Genomic DNA, 27,386 nt, shown 5'->3' with positions numbered 1-27,386 from the left:
ATCATGTCAAATACTCAAAATGATAACAAAAACCAATTTATACATTTTAAACAAAAACTTATTTTAGAAATACAAAATAGTTTCCAGATATATTAATTTAATTCATCTCTTAAAAAAAAATTTGCTTTGTTTGAACACGATATTACGTTAAAACCACTTTTATAACAACAAAACTATTAGTTTTTTAAGTTTATAAATAATTTTAAGAATAAAGCCAACGTTAAAAAATGCATTAAAACTTATTCAGAATTTGATAACTTTCAAATTTATATTCATATTTTACAGAATCCTAAACAATTTATTTACTTTTTTAAAATAAAATACATACTTAAATATTTATAATTTTTTTTTAAATTATAATTTTTTAGAAAAGCTTTTTTTAAATAAAAATTTTTAAAAAAAGCTTTTTTTAAATAAAAATTTTTAAAAAAAAGTTTTTTTTCAATTAAAATTTTAAATAAAATTTCTTTAAATTAATATTTTTAAAAAATTTTTAATATAATTTTGTACGGGTTAATTTGTGAATGTTAAATAATATACTACTTTTTAAATTTGTTGTAAAAAATATTTTAATGGATCAAAAATTTCGAATATGGTCTATGATGTTGTCTAGGAGACTCGGCCGCTCTTGGCAGTACTACAGTCTATAGTTATCTTAAGTGTACATGAGCACTTTTATTATATCAAGAGCAGCATAAATATATAATTTTCATTAAAAATGTTTATATGTATTTGCCGTTTGATTTTTATTATATTCTAGTAGTATTTATTTTTCCTAAGTATTGAATTTGTTACTATATTATAATAAATTTTATTATATAAGTACCATAGAAATGACTATAAATTAAATGTAGTCGAAATATCGGTGACAATAAAATATTAAATTAAAATAAATTCAAAAATATATTATTTAATATTGACCAATAAATCCGTACGAAAATATATGAATAAAATTTGATCATTTAAACCAGGGCTGTCTAAAGTACGGCCCGCGACTACTGTTTGTGCGGTACGCGACGTATTTTTACTATACTACAATTACGTAAATTTTCTCTTGTTGTACTGATAAAACTACATTACTTTATTTTTATTAAATACCAAATAAATTACTTTAAATTGATAAATTAATAAAACTAAATATAACATTTCAATCGTATTTATAATAACAACTATGAACGTATGTATTTGTTTCTTCGGCCCTCCAATCTGTAAAGACAGCCCTCGTTTAAACCATAAATCACAAATTTTGTTTTTAAAATTAATATTTTTAAAGATTTAAATTATTTTTTTTTCAACTTCTCTACTTCATTGGCTTAACTACTATCAATGCATCGTTTTTTTTTCTTTGATAGTCTATTTATTTTTTTCAAAAACTCACAAATGGTAAATTTATTCGAATTTTCTATAAAATTATTTTTAGATAAAAAAAAAATTATGTTTTTATTTTATAACTAATATAAATTAAAAATTTAACTTATAAAAAATTAAAATTAACTTTAAAAATAAGCGTTTAGGTCTTCAGTTAGTTGCACTGCCAAGTTTCACTGAAACAAAATGTCTTAGGTTAATTTATGATATGCTTCTGTAGATATGTTGGCAGTAGTAATTTTTAAATATTGACCTGTATTGACAATTAAAAAATTAAATTAAAATATTAACACTATATGCGACTATAAATATTTTTACACAATACACATACAATACATACAATAACAAAAAGCTGATATATGGCATATAAGCAAGCTTTTCCACTAGTTTAACATATTACACTAATTACTCTTTTCATTACAATTAAATTACAAAATTTGCTAAAAGTATTATAAGTTGAAGCAATTAATTACATCTATAACATATATTATTATTTCTATGTTTATGCATTAATATATAATAATATAATATATATTTATATAAATATTGACTAAACATTTTACTGCTGAGTAAGAAACAGTTTTTGTGCTCTATTCGTCTTTTTCTTTGAAATGATGATAATGATGATGTATGTGTTCATGTACATAACGATGTATCAGCGATGAGGCGCTTGTATTGGCTGTACTGCCAGTTGTTGCAATTGCAGCTGCATTCGTAGGACTTAAACTATCACCACTCTCAGTTTCTTCTTCCGCTTCCTCCTCCACTGCATCCACTTCTTCTTCATCAGCACAAATTTTAATGCCATTTGTGTTGATTTGTAGCTCAACTACTGCTTCTGCATCATCAGTCAAATCAACTAAAGTCCCGGTTGCTACGTGAGCTTTAGTCTCGCAACACTTTTCCTGTGCTAATAGCGCTTGAGCTGCTTCCTTGCAGGGTGTTAATAGTTCATTCGAGGTTTCTTCATCTGTTGTTTGACCTAGTAGATTTTCGCATTCAATAGGATCACCGTTCAATGGTAGCATTTCTATGTAATCGATTTTATCAGTCGCTTTTTCATTGTTACTGCTACTTTCGGTTGATTTGCTGGAATTGTCAGCACTGTGTGATTTTACCAAATTTTGTTGGCGCCTTTGTAGTTTGTGCTTGCGACGTTGCAAGTTCTCCTTATTGGCGTAATAATCAGCATTGCATGAATTCTCTTGCAGTTTCTCGCCAAGTCTTGCATAAAGTAAATTATCATAATTTTTCGCATCCTTCTTTGATTTATGACATTTCTCACGCGCACTCAGCCATTTTGCTAAATGTTCCATTTGCGATCGTTCCACGCTGGGATATTGCAAGTTCAATGCAGCCAAATTTGTTTTTGTAGCTGCCAATTGTTGCAAATGTTGTTGCTCCTGTGCAGTTGAACTAAGGCGTTGGTAACCATGATGTTGTGGTGAATTGTGTGTTGTACTGTGGTGGGTTTGTGAATATGAACCACTACGTAGTATTTTACTAGTTTTAATTTGATTATTTGTTGTTGTTGTTGCTGCTGCTGGATTTGAAAATATTTTTGGTATTGCATTTGGATATATAGGAACTGCTGACATTAATGGTTGTACAGTTGCAATTGGTTGTTTTAGTTGTTGCAATTGTTGTTGTTGGTGGTATTGTAGCTGTATGGTGGGTTGATTACTTATCATTTTCGTAGTATATGCTGTTCCTGCTGTTGTTGTTGTTGTTAATGTTGGTGGTGGTGGTGAATGGCTTGTACCGCCACCACATATTGTTGCATGCAAAAAGGAATCATAACCGCACAGATTCATTTTGTTATGGCCAATATTATTTTGTGCGGCCAAGACAGCTGGATTAATGGCCATTTGCTGATGGTAAATGGGAATGTGTGGTTGGGGATGGTACAGGCTGTTGTTGCTGTTGTCGTGCATGCTTAATTCGAAGTTGTTGTTGCTGCTGTGGTTGTTGTTCGAATTGATGTTGAAGCTGTTGCTGTTGTTGTTGCTGCTGTTGTGCGTGTGGTTGATAATGGAATTGTTGTGGTTGGAAATTAAGGTTGGTATTTTTGACACCGTGTTGGAGCGTTGACGATGTTGTTGTTGTGACTGCTGAGACTGTTGATGATGCTGCGGTTGCCTTATGGGACTCACATTTGCTTGGGGTTTTCTGTAAGTGTCAATAAAAAAAGGGTTAAATTGTGTTTAATTAGTGCTTTTTGTATGAGTTCGGTTGAAGTGAAATTTGATTGATGTGATAACTCAAACATACTACTTTACACGTGCTTATAAGGGAGGGTGTGAAATGAACGTATGATTTCTTTTTTGTGGTTGTTTTATTACTACGCTGCAAATATTTGTTGAAAATTTAACAATATACATATATATTTTTTTAAATTCCTCAACTAAATTTTAACAGAAGCCAATAATTATTAAAGCTGAAGTCATGACTTCAATTAATTTTAAGAATGCTTTCAAATTATTAAAAATCATATTAGGTTCTACACCTCATTACATTTTAAAACTAAACATAAAAGTGAAATTTCTCAAAAACAAAAAAAATAAAAAAAATAAAAATTATAAAAAACAGGGATGTTGCAAAAAAAATTCATAATGCATTATACAAATTAACATAAAAACGTATTGATTAATTTAGTTCCTTAGAAAGAAGCAAATGTGCTAAGTCAAAAATTTAATTAAAAAATTAAATTTTTAATTACGATACTTTTCAGATGCTATTAGTTAAAATTAATAACTTATTGAAAAATGATTAATAAATAAAATCAAAATAAGGACAAACTTAAGCTTAAATGTGATTACTTGTGTGAGTTTTGTCTCTTACCCGTTGAGTTGAAAACACAAGCGATTCTTTTCCATGCTCTCTCTTATGATACCAATTAAATCATTACGATTCAATGCAGTCTTCCAGCACTCCGCCGAGTTTCGTTTTACAGCTGCCAACATGGCTGGATTTCTACGCGGATTACGTAGCTGTACGCCATCTATAACATCTACATGTTGCTCCTGCTCTTGCTGCTGGAGCAAAGCTATAGTTTTTGCTGTCATTTGTATTTGTTGCATGGGATGACGATTCTTCCAACACGATTCACTACCAAGTGATAGGCTACGTTGTCTTGTCTCTTGACAATGATCCTGATACTATTTATTCATGCAAGGTTGTGGAAAGGTAGCGTATTTTTTTTTTACATCCATGATTTATTGTGCATGTTGTTAAGTTGTTTTAGTATGAAAAAATAAAAAGAACATGAACAAAATAAATTAATTTAATTAAAATAATTAAAAATATAAAATAATATAAATATGATTCGAAATTAATTATTAATAAACGAAATATAAAATAATGTTAAAAGTACTTCTGTTAAAATAAAACTGCACAGAGAGATAGAAGAGTGAAAGGAAGATTGAATTGAGTGCGAGAACATCTAGAACAAAAGACATCTTCGTAAAGAGCAAAATAAAAAAAATTATTTTTTCCTTTTTTTTGTTTTTTGTTATGAATTATTAATTACTAAGAACTATGAAAACTAAGAACTATAAATTTCTTTCAAAGAATCGATGTTTTTTGTATTTAAAAAATATTACAAAACTTTCAATGGAAAAGATTATAGAAGACAAACCATAACATCTTGTCATCTTACAAATTGTACTTGAGGTATCCACTAACTCTAAGTACAGCTTTCAGAACAAAGCATCCATCATTTGTTTATAACAAATATTTTTTATTATTAATTTTAAACCACCTAACGAATAACATTAACACCTCAATAAGATTCTACGATATTTCTGATATCCTAAGATAATTTTATAGTTTTTGATAAATATTGAAAAAAAAAATGTAAAAGTGCTAAAATTAAAAAACAACAACTCTGTACTTAGGCTACTTTCATCTTGTGTTTGCTGCTGCAGGAAGAAATAGTTATGTACCCACCTTTTGTTTACGTGCCTTCCTCAGCATTTTGACGCGTGTTGATGCTTGCTTCATGTAAATATCTGTTGTCAGTCGAGCATGCCCATTGGCATTTCCGCTGGTTGTAGGAGTTGTACCACTAACACAACCGCGACAATCTTCCGTTGAAAGCGGACTATCCTTGGCGTAACATTTGAGATTCCCTGTCACATTCTCATATAAATTATCTAGCTGACAGTTATTCACTGACGTTGATAAATCTAAATTTTGTTCCATATTTTCCTGTTGCTGTTGTTGGCAACACTGTTGCTGTTGTTGTTGTTGTTGTTGTTGTTGCTGTAGCTGCTGTTGATGTGCCTGCTCCATTTTAATTTTATTATATTTACTACTTTTTGACTTGCCACCACCAACAGCAGCTACAGTAGCCAATTCCTTCTCTTTTTCACTATTGCTATCATCATCTTCTTCATCTGACTTAATTAGTTTTCGCGGACGATAACGATGTTGACGACGTGTATGTCCATGTCCACCATGTCCGTGTCCATTTACAGTCGACGTTGCTGTTAGGCTGTGTATTTTGCCATTGGCATGAGGTAGTACACTTACTGTGGCACCATTATTGCCACCATTGTTTGCTGTCATTTTCTTTAGTTTGTTGCCACTTGTTTTGGTCTTCCCTTCAGGACTTACAGTCAGACGCACATTTATTGTTTTGCTACCACAATGCGGTACCACAACTGACTTCCCAATGGACTCGTATATCGTATAGACGATGCCGACAATGTCATCTTTTGTAATTTTTCCATGATGTCCGTCGAGATCGTAGAATGTAAATGAAAATTGCAACGGCTGAGATGATTTGCCACCCTCAACGGAAACGTCACAAGTGAATTCCTGTAATTTGAAAAGAAATATGTATAGTAAATTAAGTTGAATAAATAGGAGTGAAAAATAAATTTGTATTTAATATAGTTAATATACTTTTTTAATTAAAGTGCACTTAAGGGAGTAAAACAAAATGTTGATGATTTTGATGGTGATTTTCCAGTCATCAAAGAATAACATTTTATAAACAAAATTATGTTTTATTAAATATAGCTTAATTTATATTCTCACGATATGGTAATTTATATTTATATTATTTATACTAAGAAAAGTATATATATATATATACTTTTAAATATATTCAAACTAAACTGTTTTTGTCGTTATTTTAATATAATCATATCTCGCTTCGTTTCTTGTCTCAGTGCAAGAGCGACAAATGGTTTTTATATTTGTACTCATAATTGTCTCTAAGAAATAATAATAATAACTAAATTACAATATAATCGAACTGCATACAAACCGTACTTATACAAGAATCAATGGAAATAAGTCTGCCGATTACTTAAACCCCTCATAAACGAATTCGTCAGGATGACTATATCGCACATAATGGGCTTAAATTAATAACGAATCAGTTATTTTAGTAAAAGTCTATATCATTAAGAGGTCACTATCTGCTAACCATAAATGTGAGTGCTTATAACAGAAAATTTCTGGTGCTTAGCATTAAGTGATAGTATGAAGTAGAATCATTACTACTGACCAACCGTTCTATAATAGACAAATAAAGCGTCCAGGCTTGGTGTAGTTTTCTATTGTAATTCAGCAAGTTTGTGATAAAGAGGTGATTTACAAATGATTTTAAACTGTACTGAAACTCCTGACTGAAATTTAATGTAAGCAGTTTTGAAAAACATTATTTCTTATTAATACATCTATGAAAGTTTTGATATAGAATTGATTTTCGTTATTAATATTATATGATGTATAGATTATGTCAATATTTAGATTTGTGCGGAAAGAGAAATTATATATTATAAAATAGCACTGATCTTGCCAGTTTTTTACCAACTAATTAGAAGTGAAAACCCGTGAGGCTATTCGGGTTTTAGGACTCTTTATCTTTTTTCTACTGATTTCGTTAAGTATTGAAGGATTCATATCTGAATGGTATTTATTTTATACTTATTTATTTTTACAATTCATAATTTATTTACATATATATATATATATATATATATATACAATTTTTTTGAAAAATTATTAAATAAATAATCTTAAATGTGCGGATAACCACAAATATTCAACTCAACCATAAAATTTGTTAATAGAATTTAAATGTGAAAAAATTAGTGTTTTTGTTGAAAACATTTATATACCCCTTCTTTCCCCCCAAAAGTAATTAAAATATACTTTTGGCAAATTAGTCCACCTACTGTGCGATTTTCAAACCCACATGTGGCACATGTTTTGATTGCATTTTACAAAATTTCTGAAATAATTTAAGGCGCCAGAACACAGTTTTATGCAACTATAAAATTATACTTTTAATTACACAATTAAATTTGTAAAAATATTATTATTTAGTTTACAGGTCAGTATGTGAAGTGTAATTATTTTGAAATTTTATATACTCAATAAAATAAATGAATATTTTAAATGCAAGTATTTTTTTTTTTGTTTTCTACAAAATTACAAATCAGTGGAATTTTTTTATTTATTTATAACGTAATGGAATATTTTTTCCATTTTACAATGCAGTAGCATTCTAAAGTTTCTAACATAAATTTTATAAATTAATTATTTGTAATTGAAGTTTTTTAATTATAATTACTAGTAAAACGTATATGAAAATTGTAAAATAAAACAAATGCTTATAATTTATTTATATTGTTTAATTATTTTATATATATATGATATGTTATAACATGCCATAATAAAAAACTTTAGTAAAACATTACTAAATTATATTTATATATAGTTTATATAAAATTTGACTCGAGATTTCCAAACAATCTTTTACAATCAAGTTATCTTAGGACGATGTATTCAAAAATTAAAAGTTTCAAAACATCTTAAAGTTATGGCTATAGAAAGAGAAAGCGAGCAGCGTACAAGTGTCGAACAAGCAAGCTATTACAGAACTCCCCAGATTAGCCCCCTATTACAGATCTAGATCTAGACACAATCACCAAAATTGAGTGATTGTTCACATTTAACATTGGTTTCTATCCATTGGTTTATCAAGTAATCGACCTTAATTTATAATGAATGTAAAATATTTTCTATCTTATTTGGAAGCGTCGACCTCTTTTTACTGCACACATGTCTCTAATCATTAAAATAGTTACCAGCTTACTTATTTAACGGTATTATTTATGTTGTTAAAGGCATGTATTTGGTTTCACATATGCCTTCAATAATATAAATAATTTTAATCAATTTAATATAGCTATTAAATATTACAAATATGAGGTACATTGATGAAAAGAAAGTCTTAAACCAATTCAGTTATGTACAGTAACAGAATGAGCCAAAACCAAACACTTAGCCATGTTGTAGCCTTTAGAAGTTCGTAGCCCAGAGCGGCTGAAGCTGTCCTATTCCCAAAAATAATCAAATGATTATATTTATACATATGTATACTTATTATTTACGCATTATGACTGCTTATTAAAAAGAAGAAGCATTTTTTTAAACTACCAAAATTTGGTAAATTTGGTTTTTGTGAACTACTTATACCGATTTTCATTAAAAAGTGAAAATACTGAATAATTTTATGTTAAATCATTGGTTTTTTGATATAACAAATTATAAATTATTAAATTATATTACAATATAGTATCGGGTATTTTTTTTAGTTGCATGAGAACTATCGATATCGGTAACTATAGTTTGACAACGGAGAATGTCAAACTCTGTTGATATTTCTCTTTAGTAGGGTTTGGCAATTCATTATAAATCGTTTAACGCTAAAAAACGCTTCTAAATTGTGGAAATTTACTTCCAAAACGAACACTTCGTTCGTTTTACGGTTAATGACGATCTTAAGTAATGAAGCTCATTTCTGGTTAAATAGCTACCACAATAAGTAAAATTGTCGTATATGGAACGAAGACAATCCCCAAGCAGTTAACGAATCACTATTACATCATTTAAAATTGACTTTTTGGTGCAGTTTATACGCTGGCGGCATTATCGTTCCTTATTTCTTTCGATATGAGGAAGGAGCTGCTATTACGGTTAATGGTGAGCGTTATCGAGCTATGCTAACTGAATCTTTGTTGCCAAAAATTTATGAGGTAAACAACGACGACATTTAGTTTCAACAAGAAGGTCATACAGCTTGCTTAACAATTTATTTATTGCGATATCAATTTGGTGACAACTTTATTTCTAGAAGTGGTCTTGTTAACTGACCCACTCGTTCGTGCGATTTACCGCTTCTTGATTACTTTTTATAGGGCTTTGTTAAGTTATTGGTTTATAAAGACACGCCGACGAACCAGCAACACTTGAAGTATTGAAAGCCAATGCTTATGGTACATTGATGCCATAGAGCCATATTTATTGCAAAAATTGTCAAAAATTGAACTAATCGACAATTTAACTCATAGCTGCGGCGGTTATATGCCGGAAATGATATCCAAAAAATAAATGTCATGAAATTATTAACCATATTATAAAAAAAAAATTTGATTCCAACAATATTTCTAACCTACAATATCATTTTAATTTCTCATACAACTAAAAAAACACTCGATTTACAATTTTGTCATTCATTATACTATATTTGTTAAATTGGTTATATTAGCGGATTACTGTACAGCGGTTTGAAAAAACTATTTATTTTAAAGAATTTCAGGTAAAGCAAAGTGTAATCTAATTTTTTATTAGTATTTTTTTATTTCTTTAATTTGTATTCCTTGTTTTTTTTTTTAAAATTGTCCAAGGAATTTATGTTAACGTGAGGAGAAAAGAAATATTAATTAATTGGATGACTTGATTACTTCATTGTCTCAAAGTTTTATATAAAATATATTCTTATTTGGAATTTAATTGCTTCGTTATAAATTAGGATGATTCAACCAATAATTTGGATTAATTTTTTTTTTTTTATCTTAAATATACACAAAGTATTTGCATAATTAAATCATTAAAAATTAGTGTTTTACACATTTTATGGATTTCAATATAAACAAAAAAAGGTTGGGATAAAATGAAAAGATGATCTTGTTAGGAATCAAAGGCATAAATTTCGTTGACATATTCGATGGAAAGATTTTGATTTTATTGCAATAAGCATGCAATTCGGATTAATATAATTAATGATATGTGGTGAATATAATTGATGAACGGAATTTCAAATAAAATAAAAAATTATTTTTTATGTTTTGATGATTCATTAAAAATGTTTGAACAAGCACAATAAATTTAAACTTTAATTCCCAGAAATATGCACCCGCAGAGCAGATCCCATGCTAAGACCTAAGACTACGAAAAAAAATCAATTTTTAAAAAATACTTTCAATCGCGCCAAATGAACGCTTTAATGGCAACGCTAGAATAATTGCGCATATGCATTTAATTAAGAGGAAAGCAAAATAAATTTCGATAAAATATTTGTTTGAAAAACTGATTGAAACAATAACAAACACAGCAGTCAAATCATAATACTTGAAGTTAAGAAAAATTAAAATGTTTTTAATGTGCGGAATAAAGAAAACAATAACAAAAACAAAAACAAAACAAAAGCAACAACAACAAACAAAAATAAAAACAAAATTGCCAATGGCGCTTAAAATGTACGCTCGTATAAACAAAAGCAAAGCGAAGTAAAAAATTAAAAAAAAACAAATAAAACTACAAAAACAAAACAAATAAAAATGTTAAATAAAAAATGAAGCACAAATTAATATTGCATACTTTGGAGCGCGCTAAGAAAAGAAAAATCTAACGCAAATAAAAGTACTCGAGATTGCTAAGGTGGCAGCGACGGCATGCATGTGATTTTCAGTCGTTCTCATCCTCCTCCTCCGCAATCATTTTCTTTTTATGATTGTTTGGTGTGTGAGTTGAGGCGCAAGACGGCTGTAAAAAATGACGGATATATCAATAAAACGGTTCATTTGTACTTTTAAATGCGCTGGTAAGGAAATGCCACTGCAAGCTGAAGCAAAACACGCTTCCTTTTCCACTGCTTAATCTTTGCAATCTTGGTTTTTTTTTTCTGCCGTGAAAAACTGGGAAAAACCGAGAAAAATACTTGAATTCTTTTTTCTTAACATTTTCATGCTTTGTTGTTACCAAATCGCTGTGCTAAACATATGAGCTTAAATGTCATTTTTCCTACTGACGTTTATGTAGCATTGAAGATTAAATAAAATAAGCATAAGATAAATGCCATTATACGCTTGACGCTCTTCCCTTACCGCTTGAGATGGTAGCGAATTTAGCATTACTTTCGGCTCATTTACAATACTTACACAACGACATTGCATTCAGCTTAAGAAAACATCTCAAAGAAACAAATTTCACTGTTGTAAATTTTACAATTTACAATTTAGCATAATTCACTTTCTCGTAGAGTATAAGTTACGCCATCTTGCCGTAACGAATGCGGAAATGTCGCTATTGTCATACCCATTCTTACATGACAGACGGCAGCGCCATCTACTGCTGCTAATGTCGTAAAAGTCAGCATGGCGTAATAATTGTAAAATACCTTTAAAGATTATCACCAGTTTAAATTTAAGCATTATTTGCACTTCCACAGTATTTCGGCTCAAGTGGTTCTCCTCTGCGTTCGAAAGAATTATTTTTTGTAATTTTTTTTTTGTTTTTTCAACGTTAATTTTATTACTTAAATTTGGTTTTCACTTCTTGCTTCCGTTGGGTTTCTAGCTCCTTGGTTCGTACATAAGTGGGTAACTTTTTATGTACGTGAACACAAATACCAATCTTTTTTATATATTAATTTGACATTTTTATGGGGTTTTATTTGAATAAAGTGGAGATTATTAAAAAGGTTTAATTGCTTTGGTGGCTTAGGGAAATTTAAAAATTTGATCGTTTTCAACAAATTAACAATTTGTGTTAATAGGAATTAAATATCATTGTGAGTACAAAAATTACATTTAAAAAAAAAAAAATTAAAATTAAAAACAATTTTTAATTTGAAAAATTTAAATTTAAAATTAAAATGATAAAAACAACAAATATTTAAATGTTAATTTTTTTTTAACAATAATGATTTTATTCAATAATAAGTTTTTCTTGCCAAGAGTGACGCGCCTTTATGACGAAAAGAATATTCGAATATGGCGGATTCGAATAGCAAAGAAAAGATAAACACAAAAATTTTTAGTTAATTAATTGAAATTTGGCTGACCATACAACGCTGTTTCGAATATTGCCAATGCTGAATACTTGGCATAATTTTATTCATTCTGAACTTATATTATTTCACTTAATAAGGCCGGATGACACATAGTTGACGGTACTATTGAGAGAAGTATAGTTGCTTATATCGCACTAATAAAATCGAAAATAGGATAGCTATATCATTATTATTATTATTGTTAGGCGATGTGGCACTGCGACCTTCGAGTCTATTGCGCCCCCTTCTGAACTTAGATTAGGTCTCTAAACCCTATTACGTCAATAAAAGTAGTATAGAACCTACTTTACAGAGTTTTATTGCCTCTTTCGTAAGAATATACATTCCCAGGAGCCTATTCCGTATGTACATTGGCTATATCACACCCAACCACAATAAATTAATATCTGAACAACTCTGACAGTTACAGATGAATATAATTTTTAAAAAGTGTTACGTTTTAAACGGTACGTGCCAAAATTGTGTTAAATCTCAGATTTAGTTGTCAAGTTACAGTAGTTTAAGGGCCATGTTATAGAGACGACATATGAAAAATATTCGTAGCACTGTTACGCTCTCAGCGGTCATAACCAAAATACATGATATAGAAAGAGTCATATCACAATTGTCAATTTTGTATTTTTACTATTATTTTGTTATCTTAAATGTAAGAGGTCATTGCTTTTGTATGGATATGCTTACATTTCCACACAAAAATGCACATATTTAATCGTAAAAGGCACAAATTCTAACATTTATTATTTAACAACACTGTTTTATTCAACGTGACAACATAAGGGCTATGTTAAGTAGAGTGTCAAGGGCTGGTCAAAATTGTCTCTTTTGGGGTTTGACTAAATAGGCATGTTATGTACAGCTTCACAGAAAGCATAATAATTTGCTTCTAAAAGACACAAATGTTGACATTTATAACTGAATAAGACTGCTTAGCTTAATTGACGAGGCTTAGATAGCCTCGGTACTCATGACCAAATTTGAACCGAATATTGTTTTTTTTTTCTCACTCTCAATTTAATGACACTCATAAGGACCATGGCACTCAAAATAACGTGGTTCTTAAGGGGTGCCACCTCTCCATAGGTTCGCCTTAGTTAAGCACATGTACGGTATTAACAGCACCTATTACATACTGAGCCACACTGATTTCTCAAAAAAAAACATAGGACAAGCAAAATTCCTATGGTGATAATTCTGTTCTGTCAACATTTATGGGACATTTGCCGAATTTAAACATGGAAATGTCTCGATATTTCACACAATTTTTTGTATTGTTTTTTTATAGCCAAGATATGTCTTCATCTTTGAACTCCAACTAACAAGGCAGCATGCTATATATAGTAGTATCAAAAGATGTGTTGTACCTAAAAAATACCCAACATCGATCTGTGTGTTATAGGGAAAAATTCATAATTTAAGCTCCTTCCTACAGGCATTGTCGCTTCTATATGCAGTTGGATATAGACAAAAATAATGACTTGGATTATGGCTACAAAAAGCGCAATTGTGGTTGGATCAGGTATACTTTCAGAAAGTGTAACAGAAAGGTATTATGATGCGATCCAATAGGTTCTGGATATTTCAGTGTTAAGGCTATTTTACATGGAGGAGAACGAGAGCTATGAAATGTGTAATATTTTTCGAATGTTATCGTTGTCCACATATGCAAAAATCTTGATTTAAATTATCGGGTGCTCTAGGAAGACCGAAATATTTTACCATAATCATTTCATGTATATATATTACATTTAAAATATAACTTTATTACTTTAACTGTATATGTAAATTTTTGTGCATATTTGTAGAGATGGTTTTTTATAGATACATTTTAAATAAATGTTGATTGTTGAAGTGAAATAAAAATAATCTTAAACAATAAACTTTATAGTTTTTTGCATTGCACTTACTTCTAAACGTATACGTTCATCCTTATTATGTGGCGGTTGGGAATGACGTTGTTGCTGCGACTGTTGTGGTCCATCGACTTCATCCTGCTGTTGGTGTTGGTGTTGTTGCAATGTCTGTTGCGGTGTTGAAGTGTTTGTATTTACAAGTTTACTACTATTTTTGCTATTCATCTTTAAGTGTTTACTAGTTGTGTCTTTTGTACCATTCTGTAATTGTTGCGGAATATGTTGCTGGTGCTGCAGTTGCTGGTGGTGGTGTTGCTGATGTTTTTGCGAACTACCGCTGGCATTAGTCGATGTTGTTATTATGTTAACAACAGGCGATCTAAGCGGTATATTATTTTCGCGATCGCTAACAAGCAATAAATCAGGTGGTGCACTGCACGAGGATGAGGCGCGCACTTGATGATACATTAGCTCCTCTGAGTCTGTCGTGCATTCTTGTACTGTTAATGAGAAAAAGGAGGAAAAACAAAATTAAATAAAATTATGTGTGAGATAAGGCAAGTAGAAATTAACTACGAGAGACCTGTCAGTGCTGACAAAACTTTTTGTGTTTCCTGAAATATGCGCAATATAAAATTACGTAGTTAAAATAACAACTTCATGATTCATGATTCATGCTCTTCAGTATTACAAAACGAGCTAACGCATTTTAAAATTATGTTCACAAATCCACACTATTTCCAACTTATCTTGGCCGGCGTATCTTTCAGGGAAGGCGGCAACTGCAAAATTTAGTGCTACTTCGCATGCAATTTCCCGCCGCCGTGCCTGCCTTGTCATTACTACAAGTACATAATTTTTTTTTTTGTTATTTTATTAGCAACAGAAAAACAACATAAAAGGGGTCAACAACTATTAAAAAAATAAAAAAAATGAAAAAAAAATTAATTAAAAACAAAAAACAAAAAAAAAATTCATAATATTAAAGTAAAAGAAAGCACATTATGAAAGTAGAGACAACCCATTTCGCATTAAGAATTTGTAATTAATTGTGGCAAATGTGTTGGCGGCTCTGTAATTAATAATAAAAAATAAAGTGCCGAAGTGAAATGTAAAAACAAAAAACAAAAAAAAAAAAATAATAATAATGAAAAAAAAATATTCTGAATGCCTTTTTGTCTTTGTAATTACAAAAGTTTGCCGCCACATGACTCACTTAAGTACGCTTTTTCACTATTTTTCACATTCATTCGACGCTTTTGTTCGAATTAATGAAATCGCTGACAGCTTTTGTGTTGACATATTGCCCCAAGTATATTTCCTCTATTCGATTTCTACTTTAACGGCTACTGTAGCTACACTTTCGGTTTAATGTTTCTTGGATATTTGGTTGCTGTGTCGATTTGGCCAGCCCAGCCCCGCTCCACTCGCCCGACCATTCTCACTGTCTTCAGCTGCTGCTGCTGCTACTGTGACACAGCACGATCGAAGTGCTTAAATTGCAATTTTCGGTTTCCTTATGTAGTTTGGACATGCAATTTACAAGGAAAAGGTTTTTACTCCTCTGCAGTAATTTCAGCTATGACCGCTCCATTTCCTGTAATCAATTACACTCGCGCTGGTAATTTGGCAGCACTTTTCTTTTGCTTACCATTTGCTATTTTCAGTGTTAGTTAACACATTGTTTTTGGTTTAAGTGGTAGCACATTTTGTGACAATTAAATTAATGTTGCTAAGCTGCTGAAGAGGTGGCGGGCGGAAGAGGAGGAAGAAGGAAGGATGCAGTCAGTAGTGAATGATGCGAAATAAATGTGTTAAGGCAGTTACGAAATGGAATAAAAGCTGAAGTAGCTAAAAATAGATTAATTGGTCATTTTTAATTTACGACTATTTGTAATTTGCTTAATGAAAGAAATTAAAGTTTAGCCAAAAGAGAATAGAAATCAGTTTTCTGTTAAACATTATCTTTTGTAAGACTTTAAAGATATTTCTAATTGCTACTGCAAATAAAGGAAAGTTAACACTAACGTAATTAACTCGACATATATGCAGCAATCCTAGGATCGTAGATATTTTCTTTTTTTCAAATACCCTCTTTCTCCTACAAGAAACATGTGCAGTAATTCCTCAGAGAAGTACGTTATCTTATCGAACCATAGACTTTTGCCTCAGTTATTTGTCATACCAAATCTATAAACATCTGAAATCGATATTTTTTCATATAAAATCCATACAAAAGTAAAGCATTTCGTGGTAAATATAGTAAAATGCTTCCAATTTTGAAATCAACCTACAGTACGCATTCATCAATACATCCTTATGCAAAAATAACCAATTCGCTTCCTAAAACTATGAATAGATTTCAATTAATTAAATAGATTATAAAAATAGACAAAAAAACTTGGAACTTGAGCATAGAAAGTTTGTGTAGTCATCGTTTCAAATCCGATAGGTACGAGTTCTAAGCCTGGCAATTGCAGTCCAACGAATTATAAACGGACTATTAACTAATTAAATAAAAATCTGAATATTTTCTAAGACCACTGCTAGTGGAAGACTGAAAAATCTACCAAACACCTACATAAAATAGATATATCAGACACTAATATTTGCAGATTCTGCTGTGATGAGGAAGAGTCTATGGAACATCTAATCACCAACTGTGATGCACTAGGCCACAGAAGAAACAAAATTTTAGGTACTTACCAACTAGAGGATGAAGACATTCGAAAGCTCCCTCAGAAGGAGTAAATATCTAGATACAAAGGGTGCACAATAGATCAAACCGGTCGCAGTGCATAGGGGCCTTAGCCTAACCCGAAAACCCCCAAATACCATTACCATTAAAAAATCTAGGACAGTGGTTTAATAAAAGTTCAGGGTCGCTTTTCTACGTATCGGTCGACAAAACAAAAATATCAATCATATCAGTCAAGGTTCGATGCGAATAAGACACTTAGTAGAAGAAGAAAGAGGTTATAATCAGGGTTCGTATTTGCTCACTCATGAGCAGCTCAGGCTCATGAGCAAGAGCCAATTCTTATGTGAGCCCAAAATTAGCTCATGAGCGTGAGCCCAAAATTGGCTCATATTGAAGAGCTGCTCACCAGCGTGAGCCTTCAAGTTGCTCATATTGAAGAGCTGCTCATGAGGTCTCACGAGCCGAGAGCTCACGAGCTCAACTGTTTAATAAAAAGCGATTTATTTGTTTATTTGCTTTATTTATTTTTATAAACGTTATATGTGAAAATATATAATTTGAAATTAATTTAGCTTATTATTATTTATATTAGAACAATATAATGAAATAATAATTTGAATTTGAAAAACAAATTTATAAAATATTATTATTTTCCACAAACAAACAATACAAATATATTTATTGTTTATTTTAAGAACTTTGATTATTTCCATATTATAGTTAGTTCATGATTATTAATATTTTAAATCTTTTTTAATGACATGTTTTCACAATAAAACAAAAAATAATAAAATCTTAAATTGGGCGCATGAGATCTCATGAGCCGCAGCTCATACTCTTGCTCGTGAGCGTGAGCTCTGTAGTTGGGCTCGCTCGTGAGCGTGAGCCATCGTATAAAAAGAGTTTTATGCCGGCTCATGAGCCGTGAGCCGAATGAGCCAAAATGAGCCGCTCATGGATACGCAAATACGAACTCTGGTTATAATATATTGTATACTAAATCTACAACCCAACCAACTAGGCACAATTAGCAATATATAGTATTTAAATGTTTTAACATGTTTTTTTAATAAGTAAATAAATATTTTGCGCAATTTTTGTTTACAATTAAGACTAATGGAAATTGGAGTAACTATGTTTGTCAAAATATTTTTATCTACATACTGTTTTCATGTATTAATGTTTCACAATATAAGCATCTAAAAACGTGTTACCAAATCATTTAACTTGACTTCAACTAATACTTTTTTTCTTTTTTTTTTAAATCATGTCTAGTACTACTTGTTGCATTTATTTGCGATTGACTATATTTTATCTTATCACGCAAACCGAGTACAACTTTTTGAACACAATTTCTGAGCTACTTTATTTAGCAATTCACTTTCAAAAATTACAAAAACCTTACAATGAAGTTGAGACATATCGCAAGCAAGCAAAATTTGATTGACACTTTGAGGTAATACAACAAAACAAAAAAATTATAAAATATTTCCAAAAAAAAAAAAAAATGAAACAAAAACAGAAAAAGGTAAAATAGTAAAATATATCAAGAATCATGATATTTTGACGTTGAAATTAAAAACTTATTGACATTGAAATACCAGGGAAGCACCTATACGAAATACTTTAAAGAATATTGCAAAAAGTGAAAAAATTATAACACGCAAGATAAATAATTTTTTTTCATCATCATTTCTTCATTGTATCCATATTGTAAAAAATAATATAAGTTTGTCAAGACGTTCGTAACCCAGTACAAAAGATTTTAATAACCAAAGCTTTTAATTACATTGTAATAATTATATTCTGATTTTTAAGAAAAACTTTTATTTCATACATATAAAAATATTTGTCTTACATCTTTTTTTTTGTAATAAATGTTTCTGGAAATAATATATTATTATAATCTGTTAATCTAGCTATAATTTTTAACCTATTAAAGGTTCGGAAAGACACTTTGCACCGAGCCTCTATCGGGAAATAGCTAAAATTATTATAGATTCAAATTCATATAAAGTCTGTTTCCTGAGCTACTAGAAGAGCGCCTGAGAGAATATAACATATCTGTCGAAATAACTGAATACAACATAGCCTATATTGACATTTGACAGGATTGTTATATTAATTTTCCAATATATTGATTTTAGAGTAATTTAAAAAAAATTGTCTTGTCATAAACGACAAAAACTATCACTTGCACTTTAATTGAATAAAAAAGAATAGAAAAAGACCTAAACGAATATGTAATGTTCTTGATTATGTTGGCATCAAAACTCTTTAACATTGATTTCTTTTTAATGGTCCATCCTCACATTTTTTTGAAAGAGTTCTTAAACCTACACTCATCTTTGCTGTTTACGCTAGTCTTAAAAGTTCTTAAATCAAATTTAAGACACACTTAAACATAAACACTCTCGATAGTATCGATGGTCCCATCTGCATTCTCAAATATATATGTATACTAGTAGATGACCCGGCGAACTCTGTTCCGCCTTAAAGGCAATAAATAAGCAGTTTTTTTTTAATTGGAAAAAATACAAAAAAAAAAAATACCTACATTAATCATTCATAATTTATTTGTGTATTTTAGTACACATCGCAAATTATCTATTTGTTGACCTCTGTTGTTCGCTCGACCTTCAGTCCTTAAATTTGCAGTATTTCGTATTCTTCTTGCATTACGGCTTTGTCGGGAAAGATTCGATCGTCTTGGTCGCGGCATTATTAAAAAACTAAAAACTCAAATTTTCAACCATACCATACATTAAAATTGTTAATTATTTATTTTGTTGAGTTTGCAACAACCAGGTAGTTTTATTGATTAAAAACGATATTTATTGCAACACAAACTTATATTGATCTAATACAACTTTTAAAAACACATTAACTAAGTTATATTTCTATCTGTTAAATTTTAATAAAATATTTTAATAAAGTATTAGTATTGCTGTTAAGCTAGACTTACTTTGTATAGGGACAAAGAAGCTTTATTAAATTTTAGAGGAATTTTTAGAATAACATAGCATAGCTTCTTTGTAAAAGCACCAGAATGGTCGCTTTACATATAGTAAGTAAAAAATATGCATTACAAAATGTCTCTACAAAAAGAGTAGCTTTGAAAAGAAATAAAGAATTAGCAAACCCAAAAAGTTAAACTTTCAATTCGTTGAACTTGTGTTTCCAAAATAAAGCTGTAGTTTTTAAGCTCGTTCTAATTTAAAGCACGGCAAGTGCTTTGGTTGTTGTCACTAATTAAATAAAAATAAGTGACAATAAAACCTGGAACTTGAGCATTGAAAGTTTGTGCAGCCTTGACTTCTTGTGGATAACACGATTAGTCATCGCTTCTAATTTGACAGGCACGAGTTCTAAGCCTGGCATTTGCAGTCTAAACAAATTATATACGGACTATAAACTAATTAAATAAAATTCGATTATTTCCAAAGACCACTGATGAAGAGTACTTGGCAATACTCGAAACAGCGTTGTATGGTCAGCCGAACTTCAATAAAATTAAAAATAAATTTTTGTGTTTGTACTTTATTTTTTTCTTTGCTATTCGAAAATTCCAATAAAATATTTTCTTATATCAAAAATTTGATAATTTCAAAACCTACTTTGTCGTGAACGGGATAAACAGGTATCCTATGTCCTTCTCCTGGCCTTAAACTACCTCCCTGCCAATTTTCAGCTAAATCGGTTCAGCCTATATCCTTCTCCTGGCCTTAAACTACCTCCCTGCCAATTTTCAGCTAAATCGGTTCAGCCGTTCTTGAGTTATAAGTGGTGTAACAAAAACACATCTTTCTTTTATATATATAGATGTTATATATAATGTATATCAAAAACCGTGTACTTTTATTACTGGAATTATTCTTTTATTATAATACATATGTATAATTGTTAATTTTATTTCTAGATCTGATAAGGTGTATATAACCATACAGCATATATAAGAAATTTTTTGCACAACTATTATATAGAAGACACATACTCTTCTTACTGCAGAAAAGGAACTCCTTTGTAGGATACAATAATAATAATTAAATATTTGTTAGTTCTATGAAGCCTTACTTCGAGTAACTTTAGAACCATCCAATAAAACTAATTGCATATTTTTATAAGCATCTCTGAAACTGCTCATTAAAATTAATAATTATTAATTTTAGATTTAATTATTTTATTAATTTTCAAATACTATAGACCAATAGACCAATAAAAAATTTAAATTATTTATAAACTTAAATAATATAAAATAATATGTGAGTTGTGAAGGATTCAAATACATCAGTTAACTTTAAGAAGAGTAGCAACGTCGCTATGAAACTTCTTAGAAATGCTACTTTTACCTACCGACAGAGGTCACCGTAACAATTATTGCAAAGTCTTTCTGTCATAAAATTCTGCAAGTCCCTTTTTAAAGACAGTTACGACACACTGTTTGTCTATAATTGTCTATAAGTTCAAAATAGTTTGATATGAATTTCCAACAGTTGAAAGGCGACCTTTCGAAAATCGAGGGAGAAGGGGTTTCACTAACACATGTAGTTAAAGTTGCCATACACGATATATACCGTAAATTGCATGCATTGGTGGAAACGTAAGAGAAAATAATTTGAGAAAATAAAGAAAAGTTATATTTTTATTTGAATGCCTAGATCACCTGACAAAGAGGAAGTAAAATCTAAACTTGAAATCTGCGAAAAAGACACGGGTGATCTAGTAGAGACTCTAACTGGAGTGGTGGATTGGTCGTTAGACTGGGCAGAGCATATGGTTCGGTTTTTTTTAAACAATTATTTTTTATTTATTTTAATTTTTATATATATATATATATTTTAGGATTGGATTGAAAAACAATATGCAACATTTAATGAAATGTCTTGTAGTTTGGATCAGTTACAAAACATTATAACTCCAAGTTCTCGACTTCCGTATTATGATATTGCACATGCCGTTGAGATTTTATCTACAGGTAACCTGCGTTTGCCTGGCTGTATACGTGAAAATTTTCTACCACCAAATTCTATCGGAGCATTACAAAGGAAGCAAACTTTTTCGCGTCTACACCAAATTATAAGGAATCGTCTGATTAGTGGGAAACTTTTAACACAAATGAAAAACTTTAAAGTAAAATAAGTAAGTACAAAAATGTAACAATAGATAATTTACTTTTATTACAGATTAGAAATGGATGTGTGGTTTTTACGGTCAAAGACGAATTTAAGATAACCCTAACAGTGATGGGCGATGATGCAAAGGAACCCTGGCATTTATTGAATATAGAAATATTGGTTATGCTTAGTAAAATTGGAGGTAAGTACATAAGTTATAAACTAAAAATAAATTTCTATGTGTGGTATATTGTTTCAGTTTGTAAGCCGACCGTGCACCCAATACAATTATCTTTACTTCAGCAAATTATGCGTGCACATTTAGAAGGAAATGTTGATCCTTTAAAAGATATTTACTATAGCTTGCATTACTTTTGCAAGTCGCTTCAATTGGATGATATCTATTTGCACTTAATGCGCCTTGAAAATGGTATATTATTTGAAAAAATACGGGTTGAGAAATATATACATGGCCAGAAGATAACAATTTCATATTGGCATCAATTAGCGGAAAAAGCTAATTCAAAACTTGGCTACCGATTGCAGTTAGAAACCAAGGAAACAGAACATCTTTTAGTTGTATCGCATATTCCGTCTTTTGATGCTTTAGATGAATCAATATCCATCAGTCAATCTTTATGTGTAGATAATATTTCAGTGGAACGCTTAATTCTTCAAACCATTCATATACGTTCATTTGCACGTCTAAGATATTTAAAATTGCATTTCGAACTTTTATTAAATGGAGTAGACTGTAAATGAAAATTGTATAACAAAAAAAGTTAATAATAATAAAATTTTATATGATTACAGGTGATTTGGAAGGTACACCAGCATATCTCCAAGTGCCAATTGTTTTGCGTTCTTGGCGAAATGACAACCTGTGTATAACGATTGATACATACACTGGTAGTTTGCTTTGTTATTTACCAAATTATTCCAATTGTCATATAATAAACAGCATTCAAGTAGCTCTTAATAAAGATCAACTTGGTAAACTCAATTCTCTAATATTAGAATTAATGTTAGTTTCATAATATAAATTTCAATCAACCATTATATGATACATTTTTGTTAGATTTTGGGTCACATATCAGCATTATAAAGTAATTCTGGGAAACCTTCCTGTTACTGTAACAAAAGCGTTGACTTTTTTAAATCAACCAAATCATCCACTTTTAATTCCAAAAAGGCCGAAAATATTCCTCAAGTTCCATCGACACCCTACTGTTGTACTAGTTCGTAATTTTTTTTTTCTTGGTGAAATTGAATTTAATTTCATTTATTTAGGTAGTTCAATTATCAGAAAACCAGTATATGCCGTTTGAATTGGTATATGACATTTTAATTGCTTTTATCAAATATCAAACGCATGAAAATAACTTAATACCAGAGCAACCTATAGGATTTGCCAATATTGAAAACCACCAATTCGAAACAGTAAACCTTTATGCTCATATCGAGAGCTTGATGCAGCTTGATTCAAGTTTACTAACTGATGGACTTCTCAGAAACATACAAGGTAAGGATATCACTGGTAGTTTTAACCTAATTATCGTATGTAAAAAGTAATTTACTTTTATTGTTTAGATCAAATTATCGTTCAAAAATGTGCTAAAACAAAACAATCATCACGTGCTTGTACTATACCGGAGATAGCTTATGTTGTGTCAATATGTGATGAACAAATGGCCTTTTTTTTCTTGGCAAATGAGTTCAATCTACAGAAGATACCAAATACTGGCTTTAAGTTTGACAGAAGAACTGGTTCATTTGAACTTAGCTTATTGACACTACTACTGCCCACACAACCAGAACAGACAGAACTGACGGTAATTTAGAAAAGTGAATAGCATTTGAAAAATTTATATTAATAACTTTTAATGACATTTGTAGAGTACTAATCTATTAATACCCAGTATCGAGAAACATGTGCAGGAAGATTTAAACAAACGTTTGGTATCAATTTGTATTCGTTCAAAATGGAATGAGGAATGTTATTATTGGGTAGTAGAGATCGTATTTAATAGCAATCCACTGTCAAATGTTACACAACCAGATTCGAATGCTTATCAAGTGATTCATTTATATTATAAACAAATAAGTAATGCAACTCAGACTGTAAGAGATATTCTTAAAGATTTCTCCAGAATTGTCTATCTTTATGCAATTGTTTACGATTTAGCAAAAATCATAAGAAATAGCAGTAAGATTTTAGTTTTTCTTATATATATATGTATATAAACTAATAGATTCATTATGTTTAGAACATTTCAACGTATTGAAGACAGTAATAATTTGCACATATAACTACTTAAATCTGATTATTGATTATGGACCGAAAAAAAATGTTATTTGTAACATATTTTGGTGTACAGATACAAAACGTTTTTGTTTGATTTTTACTAGTGATAACTCATCACCGAATCCACATAATATCATCCATGAAAAAATGGAAAGTTGTTTGAATGCAACGTGCAGTTTAATATACTTACTATATATACTGGATGAAACCTATAATACTTTTTATTCTGTTTCTAAATTGCTGAATATAACAACTTCAATAAAATCGGTAAGTTAAATACAAAAAATTGTTACCATATATGACTTTTTAACAGAAATTTTATATTTTCAGGAGCTAGAAACTGGTAACGCAGCTCCATCATTTGTCATAAAGCCGGAGTCTCCATTCAATATATTTTTAGTTTACCAGAAAACGTTTGGCATAGAAATATCTTTTATAAGCATTGATAAAGTTACGATACGAGGTTATGTCCACAGCGAAGATGAACTTATGCAAGGCGCTGTGTTTTCATTTTTAAAAAATTTTGAGGTAACCAAATTTTCAAATATATAAATAAAAATAATTAAAGATATTTTTTTAATTTACAGGTGTTTTTAACTAAACATATTGAAGGCGATAACATAAATTCTCCAAATAGTGAATATGACAGTTTACTATGTTATTCCCCGTTTTTGTCCTCATCTTCAGAAATAAGCGATACTAGCTCTGAATCTAACTTTGGTGACGATAAAACGCCAGAAACAAATATTCCTCTTGGTTCATGCATAACACTAACGCAAAAAGTATTTCATACAATCTGCAGCCCAAGTGTCTATTTCGATGATTACTTAACTGCATCTGGTGTAAGTTCACTTGAACGATTTCTAGGCTGTGAATATTTACGATTACAAATGCAGGATTTCGTGAAAAAAAGTAACAGCAATATAATAACATTTCTTGATTCTACTGAACCGAGCACTTTACTATTTAACCTGTCTAATTTTCAATGTGAACTAAAGTTAAATCCAGTGCATATGCAATCCCTTCATTTAAAATTATCATGCTTATCAAATACACCATCTATTGAATTAACCGATGATGATATGCTCATACTGGAACTATTCTTTGACAGGCGTGTTGCTATATCACCTTACAGTCGTAATTCTATAATCGGATTTTTTGGTCTTTTAAATAATTGTACACCAATAATGCTAAGTCACTTTGCAAAAATAATGCATTTAGATATGGATCCAAACATAAAAGATCCTGGTTGTGATTATACGATACAATTGTGTATGCAAGTTCCCCCTTCAGATACACTATATCTACCAATACCAGTAGGTAGTCCAGGTGTACAATTATTAAATAAAAGTGTCATTGCATTTTTCGTAAGTATTAAGATACACCTAATTAAATATTTAATATATAATGGCTATATTGATATATTTTTTAGATTAAAATAAATCATGCAATTTGTAATGGTAAAAGTTCGGTCGGAACTCAGACGTTAGTTTTGCCACTATGTTACAATTCAAATAATAATGCAACCAGATTACTCAAGTCATCAAAGCACAATGCTTCAAAACTTCAAATAAGGATAATGCAGTTTATAAATACTTTTTCTCTTCATGGAGAAATTCACAAAACATGTTCGATATTTCCATCAATAGCAGGTCTTCTGAGAAATCTCCACGTACTGGATGACGACTTAATGACATTTTAAGTAAGTTGAATAATTCTAATAATTTTTTTTTTTAAAATGTTGTATGTAGATTGAAATTTTGGCGCTTCTAAAATAAGTAGAACTTGCTGTTTGATTGTATCAAATTCTTTTTTAACAGTAAATGGACTATTGGCATCTTATACAACTTTAAAGGCGCATCTAACAAAAGTGGTGCTTCATAAATGGACCGGGAAGCACATTGATAGTCACAAGTAATATAGTAGTATATGATCCTGTAGTATAGTATGATCATATATAGTTATTTCAAATATAATTATAATTAATAATTTTAATAATAATATTAATTAATAATAATACTAATATTAATATTAATATTAATAATATAACTAATTTTATTAATTAGTTTTAAGGTTAAAACATTCCTACATGAGATAAATTCCCAATTAAACTCTTAATATATCAGAAAATTCTAGTTAAAAGCTTTCTAAATTTTTTCGAATTTTTTTTAGAAATAAAAATTCTGAAAACAAAAAAAAACAATTAATTTAGGTTTAAGCGTTTATAACATCACTTTAGAGACTATAAGACATATCCTTTAACACATTTTGCTGGGTTATAAAACCGTTATTTAAGTTGCTGAGACACCCATTGTCGAAAAATTCATTATCCCTCATCAATTCTCTTGAATTGATAAAATTCTGAATACTGAATATTGTATACTGAACACATTGTTGATACTGACAAGGCAAAACAGGATAGTGCTTATCTGAACAAATAACATTCGTTAAAATGAGATATCGCGTATATTGTTTACTGAACACCCTACTGTTTCCGACAATGCAAAACGGAATAGTGTCATTCTAAACAGAATCAGTTATACAATTCTGTGGAGTTTTATTGTAGAATTAATTGTTCCATGACTAATTTGGCGCTTAAGAATTTATTAAAACTTGATAATGAATTGACTCTTCAGGACCTCGCTAGAGTAAAGAGCTGATTTGTACTTATATGTAATAAAATATCGAAAATTGCCAATAATAGATAGACATAGTTATGCTTGCCGACAGTATAGCTATTTTAGTCTCTATAAATAATATAATAGATGGATTTTTGGGAGTTGTAGTTACAGGCTTTGTGACTTTCATATACGTCATAAGAAATTTACTGGGCCACGAGATCTTATTCCAATCTGAAATCATAAAATTCTGAAAAATATATATGCTGGTTTCA

At 30.1% G+C, this 27,386-nt stretch overlaps 2 protein-coding genes across 2 annotated transcripts; one reads left to right on the top strand and one right to left on the bottom strand.

Moving 5' to 3' along the window:
* Window positions 1–1,915: 1,915 nt before the first annotated feature.
* LOC119665937 (protein naked cuticle) lies at window positions 1,916–15,976 on the bottom strand. Its single transcript, XM_038075196.1, has 5 exons — window positions 15,590–15,976; window positions 14,428–14,873; window positions 5,317–6,189; window positions 4,210–4,526; window positions 1,916–3,537 (listed from the first exon to the last, which is right to left on the bottom strand). Exons 1-5 carry the CDS (start codon window positions 15,621–15,623, stop codon window positions 1,959–1,961), a joined length of 3,249 nt encoding a protein of 1,082 aa, XP_037931124.1. The 5' UTR covers window positions 15,624–15,976; the 3' UTR covers window positions 1,916–1,958.
* Window positions 15,977–21,493: 5,517 nt separating this feature from the next.
* Window positions 21,494–26,424, top strand: LOC119672195 (mediator of RNA polymerase II transcription subunit 14-like). The gene is made up of 15 exons (XM_038083189.1): window positions 21,494–21,674; window positions 21,733–21,850; window positions 21,917–22,204; window positions 22,258–22,390; window positions 22,448–22,942; window positions 23,002–23,212; window positions 23,267–23,426; window positions 23,479–23,710; window positions 23,779–24,020; window positions 24,085–24,394; window positions 24,456–24,760; window positions 24,824–25,021; window positions 25,081–25,860; window positions 25,926–26,195; window positions 26,314–26,424. Exons 1-14 carry the CDS (start codon window positions 21,553–21,555, stop codon window positions 26,193–26,195), a joined length of 3,864 nt encoding a protein of 1,287 aa, XP_037939117.1. The 5' UTR covers window positions 21,494–21,552; the 3' UTR covers window positions 26,314–26,424.
* Window positions 26,425–27,386: the final 962 nt, after the last annotated feature.

Source organism: Teleopsis dalmanni, chromosome 1 (genome assembly GCF_002237135.1).
Source record: "Teleopsis dalmanni isolate 2A chromosome 1, ASM223713v2, whole genome shotgun sequence".
Taxonomy (NCBI): domain Eukaryota; kingdom Metazoa; phylum Arthropoda; class Insecta; order Diptera; family Diopsidae; genus Teleopsis; species Teleopsis dalmanni.
Note: the sequence above shows the minus strand (reverse complement) of the source record. Positions and strands in the feature narration are given on the sequence as shown.